At 38.6% G+C, this 19,226-nt stretch overlaps 1 protein-coding gene across 6 annotated transcripts in view; it reads right to left on the bottom strand.

The window, feature by feature from the left end:
* The window catches only part of RGS7 (regulator of G protein signaling 7), a 472,754-nt gene that overhangs the window by 22,343 nt on the left and 431,185 nt on the right, over positions 1–19,226 (bottom strand). For all 6 annotated transcript variants that reach the window (XM_015099194.4, XM_060396466.1, XM_015099193.4 and 3 more), the window contains 5 exons: positions 12,719–12,793; positions 3,983–4,081; positions 2,718–2,779; positions 1,653–1,763; positions 284–409 (listed from right to left, as the gene is read on the bottom strand). In XM_015099194.4, the coding sequence (XP_014954680.1) occupies positions 284–409; positions 1,653–1,763; positions 2,718–2,779; positions 3,983–4,081; positions 12,719–12,793 (473 nt within the window). The remainder of the gene's footprint in view (positions 1–283; positions 410–1,652; positions 1,764–2,717; positions 2,780–3,982; positions 4,082–12,718; positions 12,794–19,226) is intronic.

Genomic DNA, 19,226 nt, shown 5'->3' with positions numbered 1-19,226 from the left:
TGATGCTTCTTTATGCAGTCCATTTCAAATGCATCAGATTTACATAGTTAAAAGATCAGGAGACAGTGTAAAATAAACCATTATGAAGAAGTGATAATATTGGACAAAGTGCTTTGCCTTCATTACCTTTTCTTCCTCTATCAAGAGGCAGAAATTCAATAGGTCCATAGCTTCATCATGATGTTGGTGGGATAGTAACTGGTCTGTCGAGTGCAAAATCACCAGACTCATCATAAGAAGGTCACTCTTGCTTAGAATATAAGATTCAAACAACATGTCTTACCTTAAGTTTTCTGAGCTGAATTCTGACTCTAGAAATTTAAGGAATTGTTCTCTCCCGACTGGGTCTTTCAATGCTTCATCCATGCCAAAACCCCATCGTTTTACCCTCTGCTGACTTGGTTCTTTGCTACAGAAAATAAAACAAAGCCAAATATACTCCTTTCATTATAAATTCTATATTCTGCTATTACATTTCCCCTCAAAATCATATATTCTTTGAAGCTCCCATCTTTAACATATTTTTCAGGAAAAAAAAAAAAAACCACCTCTGATTGATGACTCTGCATGAAATTATAGTGAGATGAAAGTTAGGCATTAATAAAAAGTCTAACATTTATTAAGCATTAAATGCCAAGAGATGGATTGAGATCCATCTCAAAAGTGAGATGGGTACTATTATAATTCTTATTTTATAAATGAGGAAGTCAAAGATACAAGGTTATAACTTTCCAATGTCAAATAGGTAGTATTCCAGACATTCTGACCCCAGGACTCAATTTCTTAACCACTACACTATGAAGTCTCATGGTGGCACACTGTACTGGAGGAAAATGCATTGAGATCAAAAGGCTTACATTCTGGTTTATGACTTTGTTGTTGATTAAATGTATGACATAGTCCTGGCTGAGTCACAACATTTTGGGATTCCAACTTTCACATCTATAAAACTAAGAACTTGGGGATGAAGAGATATATACTTGTCAAGCATTTGAGAACCACTGAACGGACATAAAAGCAAGAGAAGGTCCATAAATGCAATCTAGCTAAGTGCTACAGAATACTAAATCCTCACTCTGTGAAGGGGTATGCAGTGATCTTTTTATGACTCTATCAAGATTAGTGATATAATTCTTCTCTTATATAGCTGATGAAACAAACCAGGGAGTCTTAAATTGTGTTCTGGTTTTCTTAAGAAGTCAGACACTTGTCAGTTTCTCTTAGAGTGTTTATGGTAAATTCGTTTTGCTCCAAAACAGAATTTATAAAGGCATCATACTTGTATTGGGCTTAAGTAAGTATGGATTTAGCATTCATTTTACTTGAATAGATGGACCTTTGTGGCTATGTGGATTTTCAAGGAAGCTAAAAACAATGACCTAAATTTTAAGAACTAAAGATCCTAACTAGTCAACCTTGAAACCCTTGCACATCTGATTTTTTTTGTGCCAATCTTTCTGGAAATGCAAATCTAATATAATGCAAACATCTAAGTTTCAAAAACCATTGCCTTGAACAAGAGCTTTATATCATGGTTAATGTAGACACAGAGTAAAATTACTTTTACAATTAGTCTGCTGTAGGATTCTTTTTATATCACTCAAATCCTGAAATAAGTGAAATATTTGGAAGGAAGAGAAAATGTCACTTACCTTGCTTCAAGTTCCCAGAAGGTAGTATCATCAGACAACCATGGGTTAGAAGGGTCAGGTGGCACAAGAAACGGGTCATATTCTACATACTGTTCTGTGTAACTTAGCAGACTTGAGAAAAAGAAACATTTTCATTTTCTTTAGTTTTCTGGTTGAGGTAAAACTGATCTTTGTAAGGGACACACTATAAAAACATCTGGCCAAGGAATTCTTGCTTGCTTATAGAATAAAATCTGATAGCAGTTTTCATGCTTCTTTGAAGATAAATGTGGTTAAGGATTCCATCTTTCCCAATGCCTTAGCAATATGAATTAAAATGAGACATTTTAATGTCATTAAAATGAGACAAAATGGAAAAGGTCAGTGTATAGAAGGAAGTGCCAAGGAGCAATTCCAACCCTTGGTCAACTAGCCTACCCACAGCAGAACAGATGTTAGCTCAACTTGGAGAAGGAGTTAAAAGGCAATTTTTGTCAACAGTATTCACAGGAATTAGGTAAAGGGGGAATCACTTACAACACGGTTTTTGGGGAAAAAAATCTGTTTTTAAAACAAAGGGAGAAAGGAAAGGAAAAACACTGGAGAGGTAAGATTTGGCAATGCCTCAAAGTGCAGAATAGAAATGTCTTAACAGATTTGAATGAAGAAAATATGTAAAAATCTAAGCTTAATTCAAATTCTGAAGTCATAAAGTAACTGAGTAGTATAAATGTTAAGAAGAATTAACAGAAAGTTTCTAAGTTGCCAACAAGTAACTTAATGAATTGAGTTTTATTTCTCCTAGCAGGAGTGAAAAGATTCAATTCCTTGGAATTATCTTCTGTATTTGATTGTGGTTGCACAAAGATTGGGCCTCTAGAGATCTAAGATAATAACGATCATTCTGTCATTTGAAGTGCAACAAAAGAGCTCTGTGAAAATTTTCTGTGTTCAAAAGGGAAAAGAAAATAACATTTCTTACAGGGTTCCAATTATATCAGTTCTCCTCCCACCAGTTCATACTGAACACATTTAATTGTCATCTGAACATTTTTTAATTTATATGGGCATGGTTGCAACACTTACCTATCAGCAACTTTTGACATTTTTAACCGATGTCTATCTAACTGTATTTGCCAATACTTTATCTGGAAAAAAGAGATAAGTAGTTACGTAAGTAGTGACATTCTCCAATTTTCAACTCTAAACTCTAATAGATTGAGTAATTCTAAACAAGAATATGTTCTAGACAGGAAAATTTCAGTCTATAGAAAAACTCAAACATGAGGGCTCTGAAAGAGTTAATAAAAATTAAACTCTATTTGACTGTAAACACATAACCAGTATTGCTTTAGAACAGCAGTGAGGCTGAACATTCTGCCCACATCAGCAAAATAACTTTATTTTTAAAGTATTATAGAAATTTTAAGCATTTATTCATGGTGATTATCCAAATTAGAATCACATTTCTCCATCAAACAGTGAATTCAGAAAATAAATGTATTTGCTATTTGTTACTATAATTTCAAGATAAACCCTACTTCCTAATACTAGCCCAACAAAAGCATCAATGATATTTGTTTTAGGAATAACTTTATCAACATTTCAGAGCAAATTCTCACAGGGACATAACAACATGTGGAAATTTAAAACTCTCTGAGTTACTTTTCCTTCAAGGTGATTATAAATATACTAGAAAAAGTATATATTACATAGTTGGTAGGAAGAAATAAGCAAAAGGAGAAAAAGTCTCATGACAACTAGCCAAGAGATTTGATGATGAATTGATAAGAGATACTTGGTATTGCCTTTGAAATACTGCAGCCAAAGCTATTTATTCATCAACAGATGCAACAAGAAGCAATTTATACCATTGCTATACCAAGAAGCAATATATCTGCTCATCAGTGCTAATGAGGAAAAATTTCAAGAGGATTCTAGAGATCAGTACCGCAGAAACAAGGTTGAGCACTCTTGTGAACATCACATCACATGACTGGAGGTGGAAAACACATGATCTAAATGTCACCAACCTATTGTCTTCTCATTTTTTAGAACAGAATTATGGAATATAAACTAACTCAATAATGGAATCATCTATGAGTCAGTGTGTGTGATTTTTAAAAATTAGTTAGAGGGAAAAGGATTTGGAGAAATAACAAGGGAAGAGTTTTGAAAACTATCTCCTTATATTAATAAATCTTCAAGAGAATACATATTTTAAAATTACATTTTAAATACAATCTTACAAATCAATTTTTAAAATCTCCTATTAACATCAACATCTGGTCTGCATACTGGCTACTCTGTACACCATCTACTCTGTAAACCATTATTCTAGGTTGACCCACCTGTTGTTGTAACTCATCTTCTGTTGGAGGTTTAGTTTCTGGTGTGGGTGTGTGGGTAGGACTGTGACTTCTAATATCATTTTGTAGACCATAGACAGACTATATTAAAATAAAAAAGAAATATGTTAAGAGAAAGTTACATTTATAGTCACAGACTTTCTAAAAGGTAATTTTGTGTTATATATTCATTAAGGTAACTTAAAACTTTGCTGCATATTGGATTAAGCTTATCAAAATTCAAAAGGCACTGCTACCATAAATGTCATACGAATCTAAAATGAAAGCACAGAGTTTTTGGAAAAAATATGTGGTTGTATTATTAACTGACAGAATAATTGACTATATGAATAAAACTAGGTAACTGTGATAAAATATGGGGTGAGTTGAGAATACTAATTTGGGAAATGACAGCACAACATAGCATCAAATAAGTATTAATTTTGGAATAAAACAGAGGTGGATACATAATAGAATAAAAATGTAATAAGGCAAAAAGGGTAAAAATAATCTAGTTGTTTTACATAGGAAAGGAATGGAGTAATAAGGAGAGAAACTAGGTTAAGAATTCCATTGCTGATTTTGTCTCTGATGGTATCATCAAACACACACCAGAATGTTCCTATTTTCCCAGCTCAACATTGGGTTATCTACCTCACGATACTGACCTTGTCGTTTGGTTTCAGTAGGTGCCATTTACAAATGTCAGTGACCTCTAAGGTTTTGTACATCTTTGAAATTCTTTATCCCAGTGCTTCTTTACTATTTTGTCAAAAGGTGAACCCTACTATTTAGGAATGCTCTTTTTTGGGAAAGACCCATTGCTTAGTAAATATAAACAAAAATCTGGGGACTTCAAGAACAAAAATTCATCCCTAACTGAAGGTGAGACATCTTACATGTCAACTCAAGGGAGAGGCTAAATTACCTTTTCTTTAATATTAAAGCACTCTTACTTTAAAATAAAGAATTTAATGTTAGCTACTAAGCACTTTTTCTTTGGACAAGAGGATGGAGGAGGACATGACAAAGTTTCATGAGCCCTACAAAATTAAAGTTGCCAAATAGTGGAAAGAAGCTATTGAAATCAGAAGAAGGTAGATGTTTAACCAAGCCAATTTTCAGGCCCATCACCAATCTTACCAGTAACTCTAAATTTAAATTCATCCTGTTAACTGACCTGTTTTCACTTGGATTCCACCTCGTCTTAATGTTAACCTTTTGGCTCTGTACCTGGGCCCTTTTCCCTTGTGAGTTCCCACTATTTTGCTCTTAGCCCACCTTTAACATTTTTAACTTGGTCTTCTGACTATCTTCGGTAGGAACTTCAATTTTCCCTCTTTTGACATAACTCCAACCTCCTTGAAACTCAATTCTTGTTACTGGGCATACATTTCAACCCGAGGACTAGCACACATGATGTCAGTTAATTACTAACTGGACTGAACTAACTGGCTTGAACTGTCTTTTCTTTCCTTCTATCATTCATTCAACATGTATCAAACACCTATTATATGCTGTATATAACTGTTAAGCATTAGGGATATAGATGCAAACAAAAATAGGTATGCTTCCTCCTTCCTTGGAACTTATGACCTAATGGTTACACAAAGAATCACATAAATAAACATATGATTAAAACTGTGATAAGTATTCTGAAAGAAAAGAATGACAAGAGTACAGTACCTGGAATACAAGGAGACTTAATTTTCACTGAAGAAATGAAAGGTCTGCATGAACTACTGCTGGTTGTGTTTGAGGGTGATTAAACAACATAACCCTCTGAACTCGGAAGTAACAGTTGAGGCGGGTATTTAAAAATTAGTGAAGTAAGAGACCACCAATTATGAAACAATTATACTTTCCAATGTCTGCTATTTTTTTAGTTGTGTCATACTAATTTTTGATACAGAAAATAAAAAAGACATCTAAGGTTTAAACTTCCCATTCTCACTTAACCTTGGTTTAATTACTTAAAGTTCTTTCATAAGAATCTCTAGTTCATGTAAAAAATGTTTTAAAGGCAAAACAGCTGACAGTTCTAACAGTGAGTTTGTTGGTTAAGATTTAAAATAATTTAAAAGAGCGCTAGAAAAACACCACAATTTATGGTGCCAAAGAAGTAAAATAATTAATAAATTACCTTCTATCTCTACATTTCTATGATTATTTCAATATACATGCATTTCACATGATCATCATGAAGTTCCATAAAACACTCAAACCATTGGGCGGTGCTGTTTCAAATAGTCTTCCAGCAGCCTGGCCACTGGTTCTGAGGTTACTGGGATGTTTCCTTTTTTGTCTTACATGTAAGTAAACATCATGAATTCTCTCTTTCCTCACTCAGGGTACCTTTCATTTTCTGGGGATCAGTAATAGCTTTTAACTTTGATTCTTGGCTAGAGTGAAAATAGCCACAAATAATGCAATTTTATGCTCAGGGCTTACTTTATGCTAAAGGAGGTAAGAAAATTGATCCTATTTTGGCCAATAAGTTATGAGGATCATTTGCAATGTAAAAGGATTTGCACCTTTTAGAAAACTGAAATATATTAGAAATCTTGGCATAGAGCAGATAGGGCTAGTGAGAAAGAAAAATGGAATTGTCTAAGGTCTTAATATTTGCAGACGGGGAAAATTAAGTTAACCAATTTGGATCCACTTTGAGTTTTAATAGCAAAGATAATTACTAAACCAAGAGGCTTTGACTTATAACACCTTTTTTGTTGTTGTTGTTATTCCTCAGGGTGCCTGGATTAACACTTTACATATGCAGCACCATCCTAATGAATACTGAATGGGTTATTCATTAAATGAAACAGATTTGACTTTCTACATTAATCTGTTCATATGTGATCTCCTTTTATATCTCAGAAGAGATAAGAAAATTCTTTCCTTTATTTTTGGTCAAGGGGAAGGGACTTTAAGAACTAAAGAGTGAAGGAAGTTTCGATGCTTTTTTATGTGGAGTGCAATGATGGGTGGAGGAGGGGGGATGCTCAGCTCGACTGGAGAATGATTAGGACCATGTCCAATGCCACGTGGAAGAAGCCAGTGCAGAGACAGAGCAGTGAGAGGAGACTAGAGAAGATTGAGAGAGAAAGTTTGCCAGTGTCCAAGTCTCTGCATCCAAGATTATCTAGGCTAACTCCCTGCCTATTCCTAAGGTTTTAGAATATTCTCCTCTTTCATCTATTTTGAGCAGAGTTTCTCTTGCTTGCAAAGGTATTGTACTTCTTACTTGAAACACTTTTGTGCTGCACTAAGATATGAATAGTTTATTCTGTTATGTAACACATTAAAATTTAAAATTTCACATTTGGCATATGGAAGTAAAGAAATACCAATCTTTTAAAGTATGAACGGCTATAACCACTGCATTAATAGTAGGAAAACTAGGCATTAATCATGAATTTGCTAACTGTTCTTCCAGGATGTGCACTTTAGCTGTTAACTAAAATCTTACATGCCATTATGTCCAAATGCAAGTAACAGAGGAAAGAAAGATAATGAGACAGCAAACAACTTACTGTTGTTTTGAAATGTGGGTTCTAGAGTTACAGGAAACGATCTGAAGTGTGGCTGCAGTCATGTAAGCACAAATGCTTTTGTCACTTTTCCTTATGTTTTGTGTTTTTCTAGGACCTCTTCTCAGAGAAGGCGATGGCACCCCACTCCAGTACTCTTGCCTGGAAAATCCCATGGATGGAGGAGCCTGGTGGGCTGCAGTCCATGGGGTCGCTAAGAGTTGGATATGACTGAGTGACTTCACTTTCACTTTCACGCACTGGAGAAGGAAATGGCAGCCCACTCCAGTGTTCTTGCCTGGAGAATCCCAGGGATGGGGGAGCCTGGTGGGTTGCTGTCTATGGGGTCACACAGAGTCGGACACGACTGAAGCGACTCAGCAGCAGCAGCAGCAGCAGGACCTCTTCTAGCAATTGTCATATAGAAGGGTGATCTTATGTGTTAATTCGACTGGACCATGGTGTTCAGATATTGGATCAGACATTATTTCGGGTGTTTCTATAAGCATGATTTTTGGGTGAGATTAAAACTTAAATAAGTGGATCTTGAGTAAAGCAGAATATTTTCAATAATGCAGTTGCATCCGATCAGTTGAAGACCTAAATAGAACAAAAAGACCTCCACCAACCAACCAAGAGGAAATCCTGCCAACAGATGGCAATTCTTCCCTGGATCCTTAGTTTGTTGGCCTACCTCATCAGATTTTGGACTTGCCAAGCCTTTTAGAATCATGTGAGTCGGTACCTTAAAATAAATCTCTCTCTCTTTCTCTCTGCATACAGATATCTATATGTCTCCTTATTTTTGGTTCTGTTTCTCTGGAGAAATTTGGCTATAATACAAACATAGCCTGACTTATTAGAGTTAAAATTTTAGAATCAGTTGAAGAAAGTTAGGTACATAGTGCCCCTTAAAATTTGCCTAGATTAGGCTGATTTATTTCCACTTGTGCTCAATTGTGAAGTCGTGTCTGACTCTTTGTGACCCCACAGACCAGCCTGCCAGGCTCCTCTGTCCGTGGCATTTTCCAGGTAAGAATATTGGAATGGATTGCCATTTCTTTCTCCAGGTATTTTTGCTTATGCTACATTATCATTCCTTCACAGAAAATTGAGGATATACACTTCACTTATTTCTTTGTATTTTAGTAAACTATGTTCAAATAAAAAGACAGGTTTAAACACTGGTTAGCCCTACCTATTCAAAAGTATTTCAAATCAGATGTACGTCTCAGCCTTCTTTTCACATATTTGACAAATATATTTGAAATTAAATAATTAAATATAACGTCCCAAACCCTGATATTCTTCAGGTACATGTGCTAAATGAATACTCAAGGAACTCACTTGGTCTTTTATTCTTAACATGTATGTCCTGTGTTCTGTGACACATAATCACAAGCAATATCATCACAGCTGAATCCCAAAGAATGGAACGGCAGCTCTCTCCACTGAGGGCAGTAGCTGCTTTCAAAGATGAAGTACAGTCCGGGGGTTCCACTTCCTTACCAGCCTCAGCATAGCACAGAGGGCGACCACACAGGAACAAAGGACACTTGCCAATTAACAGCAGAAGGCGAAGGCAGCTTCCACAGGTGGCAGGCTGGCCTCTGCCATTTCTGTCTAGACTCTCACAGAACTGCTTGCTCCTGAAGGACAGAACTGTGAAGTCTTCACAGTATGTTGAAACAGTTTGTTCTTGTTGTCAAGCCAATCATTAATAAAATGGTGTGACAGTTTAGAATCACAAACCATTTAAATGCCCTTGATAACATGACTGAGTTGTGTCCCTCCCAAATTCCTGAGCTGCAGCCCACTCTGATTGCATTTGGAGATGGGGTGGGAAAGGAGGTATCAAGGTTAAGTGGGATCACACGGTGGGATCCTAATCCTATGGAGCTGGTACCCTTAAAAAGAAGAGAAGGAGCACTGAGCTCTCTCTCTCTGCCATGTGAGAACACAACAAGCTGGCCATCTGCTACCAGGGAGACAGCTCTCATCAGGAACCAAATTTATTAGCACCTTGGTCTCAGATTTCCAGTCTCCAGAACTGGAAGAAAATAAATTCTTATTGTTTAAGCTCCCCAGCCTGCAGTATTTTGTTAGAATAGTCATAGCATACATATATCACACACAATTTTGTCAACTGTTATACACTAGTATATATGTCGCATACATACACACATTTGTTTTGCTTGCTTGCTCAATATGTGTACTCCCATTAAGACCGCAAGTTACGGGAGCAAGGCCATGCCTGTCTCATTTATTTCTGAATAACGAAAGACCAGTACATACCCAGCATAAAGCAGAGATTTGCTAAATCTGCTGATTGAATGGATCATTCCTGTTCCTAGCCAAATATGAGCTAAAGCACAAGCGGTAAGAATTCTAAAGACAAACCAGTATGTGAGTTAGAGTCCTCTAACCTTTTATATAAAGTAACATTATTGGTGAAAATTAAAGAAAATCCAGTACTTCTCAGTATGAAAAGCTGCATTTATCAGGTGAGAAAATCAGTATTCTCCAATTGCTAAGAACAAGGGTATGTACGCTATCTGCATCCTGCAGAACTTCTGTTTTTCTCTAGTGGTTTTAGTGCTATACAGCTCTGCTATTAGCTCCCCAGTTCTACTATTACTGATTCACGGGAAATTAGGCTACCAACTAGACCAACAGAGTTGAGCTCCATGGTTCCATCATCTCTTTACAACATTTCACTTTGCTATGACAATGTTTCTCTACCAGTCAGTGAGGGCTGATGGTATCTGAAGAGCAACACTGAAAACTAATGATTTCCAAGTTTTCAAAAACAATGATGCCCTGTGAAGCACTGGTAAGACACCATAACTGAGTACAGAGCTACAGGGACAGTGTAAACATTTTATTAATCTTTAAGTTCTATCTCATCAATCCAGATACTTTCTCATCTGATTCAGAGCACATCTCAGCTGGTGTCTATAGGGGAAACCAGACACAAAGTAATATATTTTGAACTCTTCAAAATTCAGAAAGTAGTGAGAAGTGACTTAATGCACTCTGGGGTAGCTGACTGCATGTTTGAATTTGGTACCACAAAGCTAGTCCCGGTACACTAGGCCATGCTGTGAGTGGAGGGTGAGAGGAAATGCCTAGGGCTGATCATAAGAGAGAGGGGCCAACAGGTTTGCTGTGGTCTGGCTTTGCTTCTCTTTCTCAGAGATATGCTAGGACCAAAAGCTTTTGAGCACCTCACCTGAATGGGTTTTATGGCACTTTTCCTGTGGCTTCTTTATCCTAACATCAAGGTCAACAGTTTTAAAAGAACAACAACAAGAAAAGGTACGTTGACCATAGTGAGGCCTTAGACTATAACACTTATTTCTAGGGATGAAAGAAAAAGACATTAAAAAATTAGACTACAGAAAAAGCTTAGTACCTGCTGCCTGGACACATATCCCAGAAAACGCTGCATAAGTAAAAAGCTACGGAAGAGAAGGTCTTAACCTCTGTGGAATGGTTAGATCTAGTGGCACTGACCTTTGGCTGTGTCCTCAGAGTGACTACTATAGGCCAGATATCCTTACGTGCATCAGTCATTTTTTATGGAATAAATATAAATATCTTCTATACTTACCATCTGAGTCACCAGGGAAGTTCAAAATGAATCTATGTGTGGGTGCTAAGTGGCTTCAGTCATTTCCGACTCTTTGAGAGCCTATGGACTGTAGCCACCAGGCTCCTCTGTCCATGGGATTCTCTGGCAAGAATACTGGAGTGTGTTGCCATGCCTTCCTCCAGGGAACCTTCTCAACCAAAAGATCAAACCCAGATCTCCTGAGGCTTCTGCATTGCAGGCGGATTCTTTACCATCGAAAAATATCTTCTATAATAACTGTCTGAGCCACGGGGAAGCCCAAAGAAAAAACGCCTTTTATATGCATGTGCTACTTTAAAAAGTGTAGGTACTTCAGCTATGTGTTTTCAAAAGATTGTATTAAACATCATTGAATTCAGGATAGCAGTTCATTTTTGTTACATACTTCCTCATATAAGAGATCCTAAACCTACTGCCATGATCCTATAGTTATGCCACAAAATTTTGATATTAAAATGTGGTCTTCATACAGTACCTATAATTACACATCTTTATGATGATGTCTTTTTCTTCAAATTTTTCTCTAACAATGCCTGTCTCTCATGAGTACCACTTGTTCTCAGATAAACTCTACTTATTTTTCCTCATTTCCTGGGCTCTGAAAGAGATACTTTTTCTGCTAATGGCTCTCCTCTCAGCATCCTGTTCCTGTCACAGCCACCTCCACACCTTGAGACCTTGACGTGTTTGAGAATCAGGATGGGGTCTCCTTCCTGGTGAGAGAGGAACTGACAGAAGTCCAGGGCTTGACCCCCCAGGTTTTCTTCTAGCCAAGTAATAAGGAAGAGCAGGGAATATGCTATAAAGGACTCACGAAATGGAAGAAGAGGGTTTTTTTGTCTGCTTTTTGTTTTTGTGGTTGACGTCCTCTAAATGAGGCAGGAGGTAGATACTCCCCCAGTTCCCTACAGGGTAAAGTGACTGGAAATTCATTCCCTGTGGACTGAAAATCCAAGACGAGAGTAGCAGGACAATTAAGTGGGGAGGCTGGGCCCTGCCCAGACTACATATTTCTCATTCTTGAAGTCAGGAGACTTCCTTGACCACACATGTGCAGAAAGACTCCTTGGAGGCCAAAGGGGAGTGATGCCAAGGGATGTTCTGCCCATACGCCTTTTCTGTGAAATCCATTTTGGCTGAGATGTGCGCACACACATGGGAGGGTCCTGGATACACCAAATATGGACTGTGAACCAGGCGAATTAAAATGATTGGCCAAAATAAACCAGGAAGAAATTCCCCATAATTCAAACTGCCAAGAGGGCGTGACTCAGGGACTCTCCTGAGTCTGCCCATGTGTCTAGCCACACGTAATGTACTCTTTCTTCTCTAAATAAATACTTTTTTCACTACTTTCCATCTCAGGAAATTCGTTTCTGCAAAGTTGAAGGGGCAGGGCCCTTGTCACTGACCACTGGTTTAGTGGCTAGGATGCCGTGCTCTTACTGTTGCGACCTGGCCTCAATCTCTGGCTGGGGAACGGAAGCCCCACTTTAAGCCACTGCAGGCCGAGGCCACCTGAGATCATAAACAGGACACACATTGCAAGATCAGCACAACAAATGTTGATTTTACCTTTCGTGTTTTGTGTGGATTTCTCATTCTGGATGACTTCTTAATGTCCACTTCAGTGGTATTTACACATCCAGGCTAGAAATGGAAAACAGAGAGACAAAGGAATCTTTGGGTGTAAAGTTTCTGATGTGCACATTCACTCTCCAGGACCCCAGTAAACGCTGCTATGACACAAGCCCCCCGCAGCCCTGTCCAAATGGCCCCAGCCACCTCTCTGGGCAGTTATCCAGTGAGAAAGGCACTGCCTTCTTTCACACCTTAAGTTTAAAAGTCTTCAGATACCATTCTAGAAAAGCTACCAGAGAAACGGGAAAAAGAAATACAAGAGATCTGCAAGTGAAAATGAGTGTTAGCTGCTAACCCGACAGATTCAGAGCAAGGGTATCCAGAGACCAAATAAGGTGAGGCCCCTAGCTGGTATCTGCATTCAGCTTCCCTCAGAGTCTACCCTCTTTGGATGAGATGACACTTACTAGACGGCTGTGTGCATCTCCTAAGTTAGAAAATCAATGGCATTCAGTCGAACGAGCTCAAATCCCAGAGCAATTTTTCTACAGGGATCTATGACGTCCAGTGACTTGGAATATTTGTTTGTCAATAGACAGAATGTGCAGTGGAGTTAATGGTCAAAGTGTGGAAGATGAAGAAAGCAACCGGGAATCAACAGACCACGCTTCTTCTCGGAATTCCTAACTTTCCTCTTTCCTTTTCCATAGACAGGCGAGCCCCTTTCAAACAGGGTGGGTTGGAGGAAAAGTTTGGACAGTTTGCTCCTTGTTTTTTGACAACCACAGGAATATCATTTTGCCACATTTATTTTTCTGTTGCAAAGAAGCAAAGAGCTCTTAAGCGTCTTTCTTATTTAGAGAAGAGAAAAGGAGGGAGAAAGAAAAAGGAAGAAGGAGACGGAATAGAAAGAAGAATAGGAAAGAGAGAGAGAGGGTGGGAGAGAGAAAACACAAATCAGGAAACAGAAGAAAGGAGATTAAAAATACTTGAGATCTTAAATGGAGAAAGGTCCTTCAGTTCAGTTCAGTTGCTCAGTCATGTCCGACTCTTTGCGACCCCATGAATTGCAGCACACCAGGCCTCCTTGTCCACCACCAACTCCCAGAGTTCACTCAAACTCATGTCCATCGAGTCAGTGATGCCATCCAGCCATCTCATCCTCGGTCGTCCTCTTCTCCTCCTGCCCCCAATTCCTCCCAGCATCAGGGTCTTTTCCAGTGAGTCAACTCTTCACATGAGGTGGCCAAAGTACTGGAGTTTCAGCTTTAGCACCATTCCTTCCAACGAACACCCAGGACTGATCTCCTTTAGAATGGACTGGTTAGATCTCCTTGCAGTCCAAGGGACTCTCAAGAGTCTTCTCCAACACCACAGTTCAAAAGCATCAATTCTTCGGCGCTCAGCTTTCTTCACAGTCCAACTCTCACATCCATACATGACCACTGGAAAAACCATAGTCTTGACTAGAAGGACCTTTGTTGGCAAAGTAATGTCTCTGCTTCTCAATATGCTATCTAGGTTGGTCATAACTTTCCTTCCAAGGAGTAAGCATCTTTTAATTTCATGGCTGCAGTCACCATCTGCAGTGATTTTGGAGCCCCCCAAAATAAGGTCTGACACTGTTTCCACTGTTTCCCATCTATTTCCCATGAAGTGATGGGACCAGATGCCATGATTTTCGTTTTCTGAATGTTGAGTTTTAAGCCAACTGTTTCACTCTCCTCTTTCACATTTATCAAAAGGGTTTTTAGCTCCTCTTTACTTTCTGCCATAAGGGTGATGTCATCTGCATATCTGAGGTTATTGATATTTCTCCTGGCAACCTTGATTCCAGCTTGTTCTTCTTCCAGCCCAGCATTTCTCATGATGTACTCTGCATATAAGTTAAATAAGCAGGGTGACAATATACAGCCTTGATATACTCCTTTTCCTATTTGGAACCAGTCTGTTGTTCCATGTCCAGTTCTAACTGTTGATTCCTGACCTGCACATAGGTTTCTCAAGAGGCAGGTCAGGTGGTCTGGTACTCCCACCTCTTTCAGAATTTTCCACAGATTATTGTGATCCACACAGTCAAAGGCTTTGGCATAGTCAATAAAGCAGAAATAGATGTTTTTCTGGAACTCTCTTGCTTTTTTGATGATCCAGTGGATGTTGGCAATTTGATCTCTGGTTCCTCTGCCTTTTCTAAAACCAGCTTGAATATCTGGAAGTTCACGGTTCACGTGTTGCTGAAGCCTGGCTTGGAGAATTTTGAGCATTATTTTACTAGCGTGTGAGATGAGTGCAATTGTGCGGTAGTTTGAGCATTCCTTAGACATCACTTATCCTTTAGATTTGACTGGAAGTTAGCAGTTACACGGTTGTATTTCCTTTACTTGCAACTTTTGATACAGGATGCAAGAATCTCTGGTATTAATTAAAATTATTACATTGTATATCTCTGCTCAAGTTCTTTATTTTCTCTCCACAGACTGAAATATCATAAGTTACTCTTGAAAGTGACTCCAGAGAAAATATGAAAGTGGAGAAAATGAGTTTGAGGATCTGGGAGGACATGAAGGCAAGGGCAAAAGGCAGCACTGATATGACTAGAGAAAGAAGTTATTCTCCACAAGCCCTGGTAAGCAATAGGGATTAGCTCTTTGTATAACGAAAACCCAGGACATTTTTCTTAAAGAACCTTCTCCTGACAGTCCAACCATTATGACAATACTCCACTACAATGTTGTAAGGGATAAAGAAGTAAATGAAGAAAGCACTTTTCTCTTGAATTGTTTTCTTTGTAGGTTGTATGTGAAATATATGTACTATAATACACTGCCCTGTAAACATTAAATAAACTGTAAATTTGGTTTGCATATCTATTTAAGAATAGAAATAGCACAGCCAAAAAAAAGTAAGTAAATAATTTCTAAAAAAGAATTAGCCAACAAATAAATAATTAAAAAAAAAAAAAAAAAAGAACTTCCCTGGTAGTCCAGTGGTTATCAATCCACTTGCCAACACAGGGGACACAAGTTTGAGCCCTGGTCCAGGAAGAGCCCATATGCCCCGGAGCACCTAAGCCCGTGCGTCACAACTTCTGAGCCTGCACCCTGAGCCTGTGAGCTACAACTACTGAGCTGAAACTATGGAAGCCCCCGTGCCTAGACCCTGTGCTCTGCAACAAGAGTAGCCGCTGTAATGAGAAGCCTGTGCAGAACAAGTAGAGAGCAACCCGCACTTGATGCAGCTAGGGAAAGCCCACACAGCAACAAAAGGCAAACTCAGCCAAAAATAAATAGTAAATAAATAATTTTTCCAAAAACAAGAGAAGTAGCTGGTTTAGCACCATGATCTGCTTAGAAGTGTGGGAGAAAGGAAGAGCACCCTCTTGGGTGAGACTTATTTACTAATTGACACTGAGCGATTCACTTAAACTTTATTGGCATCAGATTGATCCAATATTTGATATTCTGATTTGATTTTCTGTGGCTGGTTCTAAGTATAAGTGTATGTTAACAAGTCCCCTCTCCCCCACTACCAGCCAGTCCATATCCTCTCTCACTGGTGATTTTAATATGCAGCCAGGATTCATAGATGCTTGCCCTTTGAACGAAAATCTGTGACAAACCTAGACAGCATATTACACAGCAGAGACATCACTTTGCTTACAAAAGACCATCTTGTCAAAGCCATGGTTTTTCCGGTAGTCATGTGTGAATGTGAGAGTTGGACCATAAAGAAGGCTGCTGCTGCTAAGTCACTTCAGTCGTGTCTGACTCTGTGTGACCTCATAGATGGCAGCCCACCAGGCTTCCCCCGTCCCTGGGAGTCTCCAGGCAACAACACTGGAGTAGGTTGCCATTTCCTTCTCCAATTCATAAAAGTGAAAAGTGAAAGGGAAGTCCCTCAGTCGTGTCCGACTCTTCGCAACCCCATGGACTGCAGCCTGCCTACCAGGCTCCTCCGTCCATGGGATCTTCCAGGCAAGAGTACTGGAGTGGGGTGCCATCACCTTCTCAATTGATGCTTTCAAACTGTGGTGCTGGAAAAGACTCTTTTGAGAATCCCTTGGACAGCAAGGATTTCAAACCAGTCAATCCTAAAGAAAATCAATCCTGAATATTCATCGTAAGGACTAATGCTGAAGCTCCAATACTTTGGCCACCTGATGCAGAGCCAACTCATTAGAAAAAGCCCTGATGCTGGGAAAGATTGAAGGCAGGAGCAGATGGGGACAACAGAGGATGAGATGGTTGGATGGCATCACTGACTCAATGGACATGAGTTTGAGCAAGCTCTGGGAGAGTTTGAAGGACAGGGAAGCCTGGTGTGCTGCATGGGTTGCAAAAAGTCAGACAAGACAGAGCAACTGAACAACAACAAAAATTCATAACCATTTATCTAGAAGTGACAAAGATAAGGTTTTAAAAATATTAAAGCAGTGTGTGTTCATTTCCTATTCAATTTCCATTTCCTATTGATATATCAAGAGTCAAGCATGACAAGACAGATCATAGAAGATTTTCTTCTATACTTAAAGGAGTGGGATAAATGAGAATGTGATATACAGGAAAAGGAAGGCATGTCCCTCTGTAACTGAGGGGGAAAAGAGAAATAAAGGTAAGATGCAGCATCCAACATGTGTCCTCATTTCTTCCTCTGGAGAAGACAGCCCATGCAGAATGAAAAGAGTGATAGAAATGCCCAGTCAATTATGAGGGAGCCTATAATGTGTGGGTTGGATAGCTAGTCCCACTTACCTAGAGGAATCACCACATGCCATCACACACAATGTGAATGTCTACAATTGGAGCTGGCAAGAGAGATAAAGCTGAGATAGTGTTTCTCAGGGCCTGTAGGCAGCAGGCAAGAGACCCAGATTTTGTTGCATGCCTCAGTGGTAAAGGAGGCAGAAGTTCTGAGACTAATAGATGGATGGGAACCTGAGGTTGAGACAAGACCAAAGTGTGCAGGAATTTTATGCCGGTAGCACAAATGTCTGGAATACAAACTCCAGTGAGCACCCAAAGATGAGATGGTATTCCTGTGATAGCAGTCCCAGGAATAAACTCGACTGACGTATCTAAAACAGAAATCAGAAAGAAGCCAGAAGTCCCATTGACCCTTCTTCCACTGTATGCGATCATATAAAAACAAAGCATTTATACTCCAAACTCCTATCAAAACTACCTCGCATAGAGGCAGGGAAAGGTGGAAGAAAATTGAAAGTGTGATCACTTACCCAAAATTTACCTAGCAGATGCTTTAAATGATTGCATCATACAGAGCACACACATTGAAGACTATCCTTCAAATGTTTCTGAGATAAATAGGCCAATCATATATTAAAAAAAAAAACCCAGAAAATATATTTTCTATATACACATGAGGAGTCTGAACTAATAGAATTTGAAAGCGCCTTCTGTTATAAGCTAGAATTCTAAATCAATCTTACTTCATATCAAGTCATACCAAATGGGTATTGATAAATGGCCCTAGAAATTGTGTCAACCACTGAAGGGATGAAGTAGAAAGATAGTTTCTCTTTGTATAAAAATGTATCTGACTGCCCTCTCAAAGAGAATTTTCCTTTTTAAAGTTAAAAGATTTTGGTCTTTCAAATTTGGTTAATGAGCCATTAGCAGACATCTAAAATTCTACTTGAACCAATTTTTAACACCATTGATCAGCAAATTAATAAGTCATTGATCCTAAAAGTAAATATTATTAGAAGACTGAACCCTGAGGTAATGTCTCATAACTCAGCTCTCATTCCAGGCTAATGAAATAGGCTAGTTCAAAATTTTTTGTTAATGGCACAATGGTTAAAATAATAAACTGAACCTGGGATGCATGTCTCAGTGGACTTCCAGCTTCCTTTCATTTCTAAAGAGCCCCTTAGGAAGTTCATGCTTAGATCGGTCTCTGGTATCTAAGCTTAAACAGGGGATTCTTGAAGACTGAAAAAGCTTCAATGCTCAAAGCCATCTAGTATATTTCTGAATAATTAATGTCATTTCAAAATAACTACTTTCAGAAATCAGGCACTGAAGTGGATGAAATATGGGAATAATTCTTTGGAATTTTTTAAATAATAATTTTAAGAAAATTTATTTTTGTATCTAAATCTAGTGATAAATGGTAAGGTATAAAAATGAAGGTATGATCATACCTCAATATTCTGTTAGTATAGTAAGGATGCCAGACAGATGAATCATCACAGTGTGGGAGCATAAGGACTAGACAGTAGATGGCAGAGCGCCATTATACATCAAGAGGACATTCCAGACATCCATGCTTATGTGAATACTGCTGTTCCTCACCAATGTGGCAGATAAACATTTTTTAAACTTTGTTTTAAAGTAAATTTGATATGCCCCTTGGTTATTTTGAAAAGGCAGTTATCCTTTTGAAACATATATAATATGTACCACTCAGTTCAGTTCAGTTCAGTTCAGTTCAGCTGCTCAGTCATGTTTGACTCTTTGCGACGCCATGAACCACAGCACAC

This window comes from Ovis aries, chromosome 12 (assembly GCF_016772045.2).
Source record: "Ovis aries strain OAR_USU_Benz2616 breed Rambouillet chromosome 12, ARS-UI_Ramb_v3.0, whole genome shotgun sequence".
Lineage (NCBI taxonomy): Eukaryota > Metazoa > Chordata > Mammalia > Artiodactyla > Bovidae > Ovis > Ovis aries.
The sequence above is the reverse complement of the archived record's forward strand: the minus strand, read 5'-3'. Positions and strand labels throughout refer to the sequence as shown.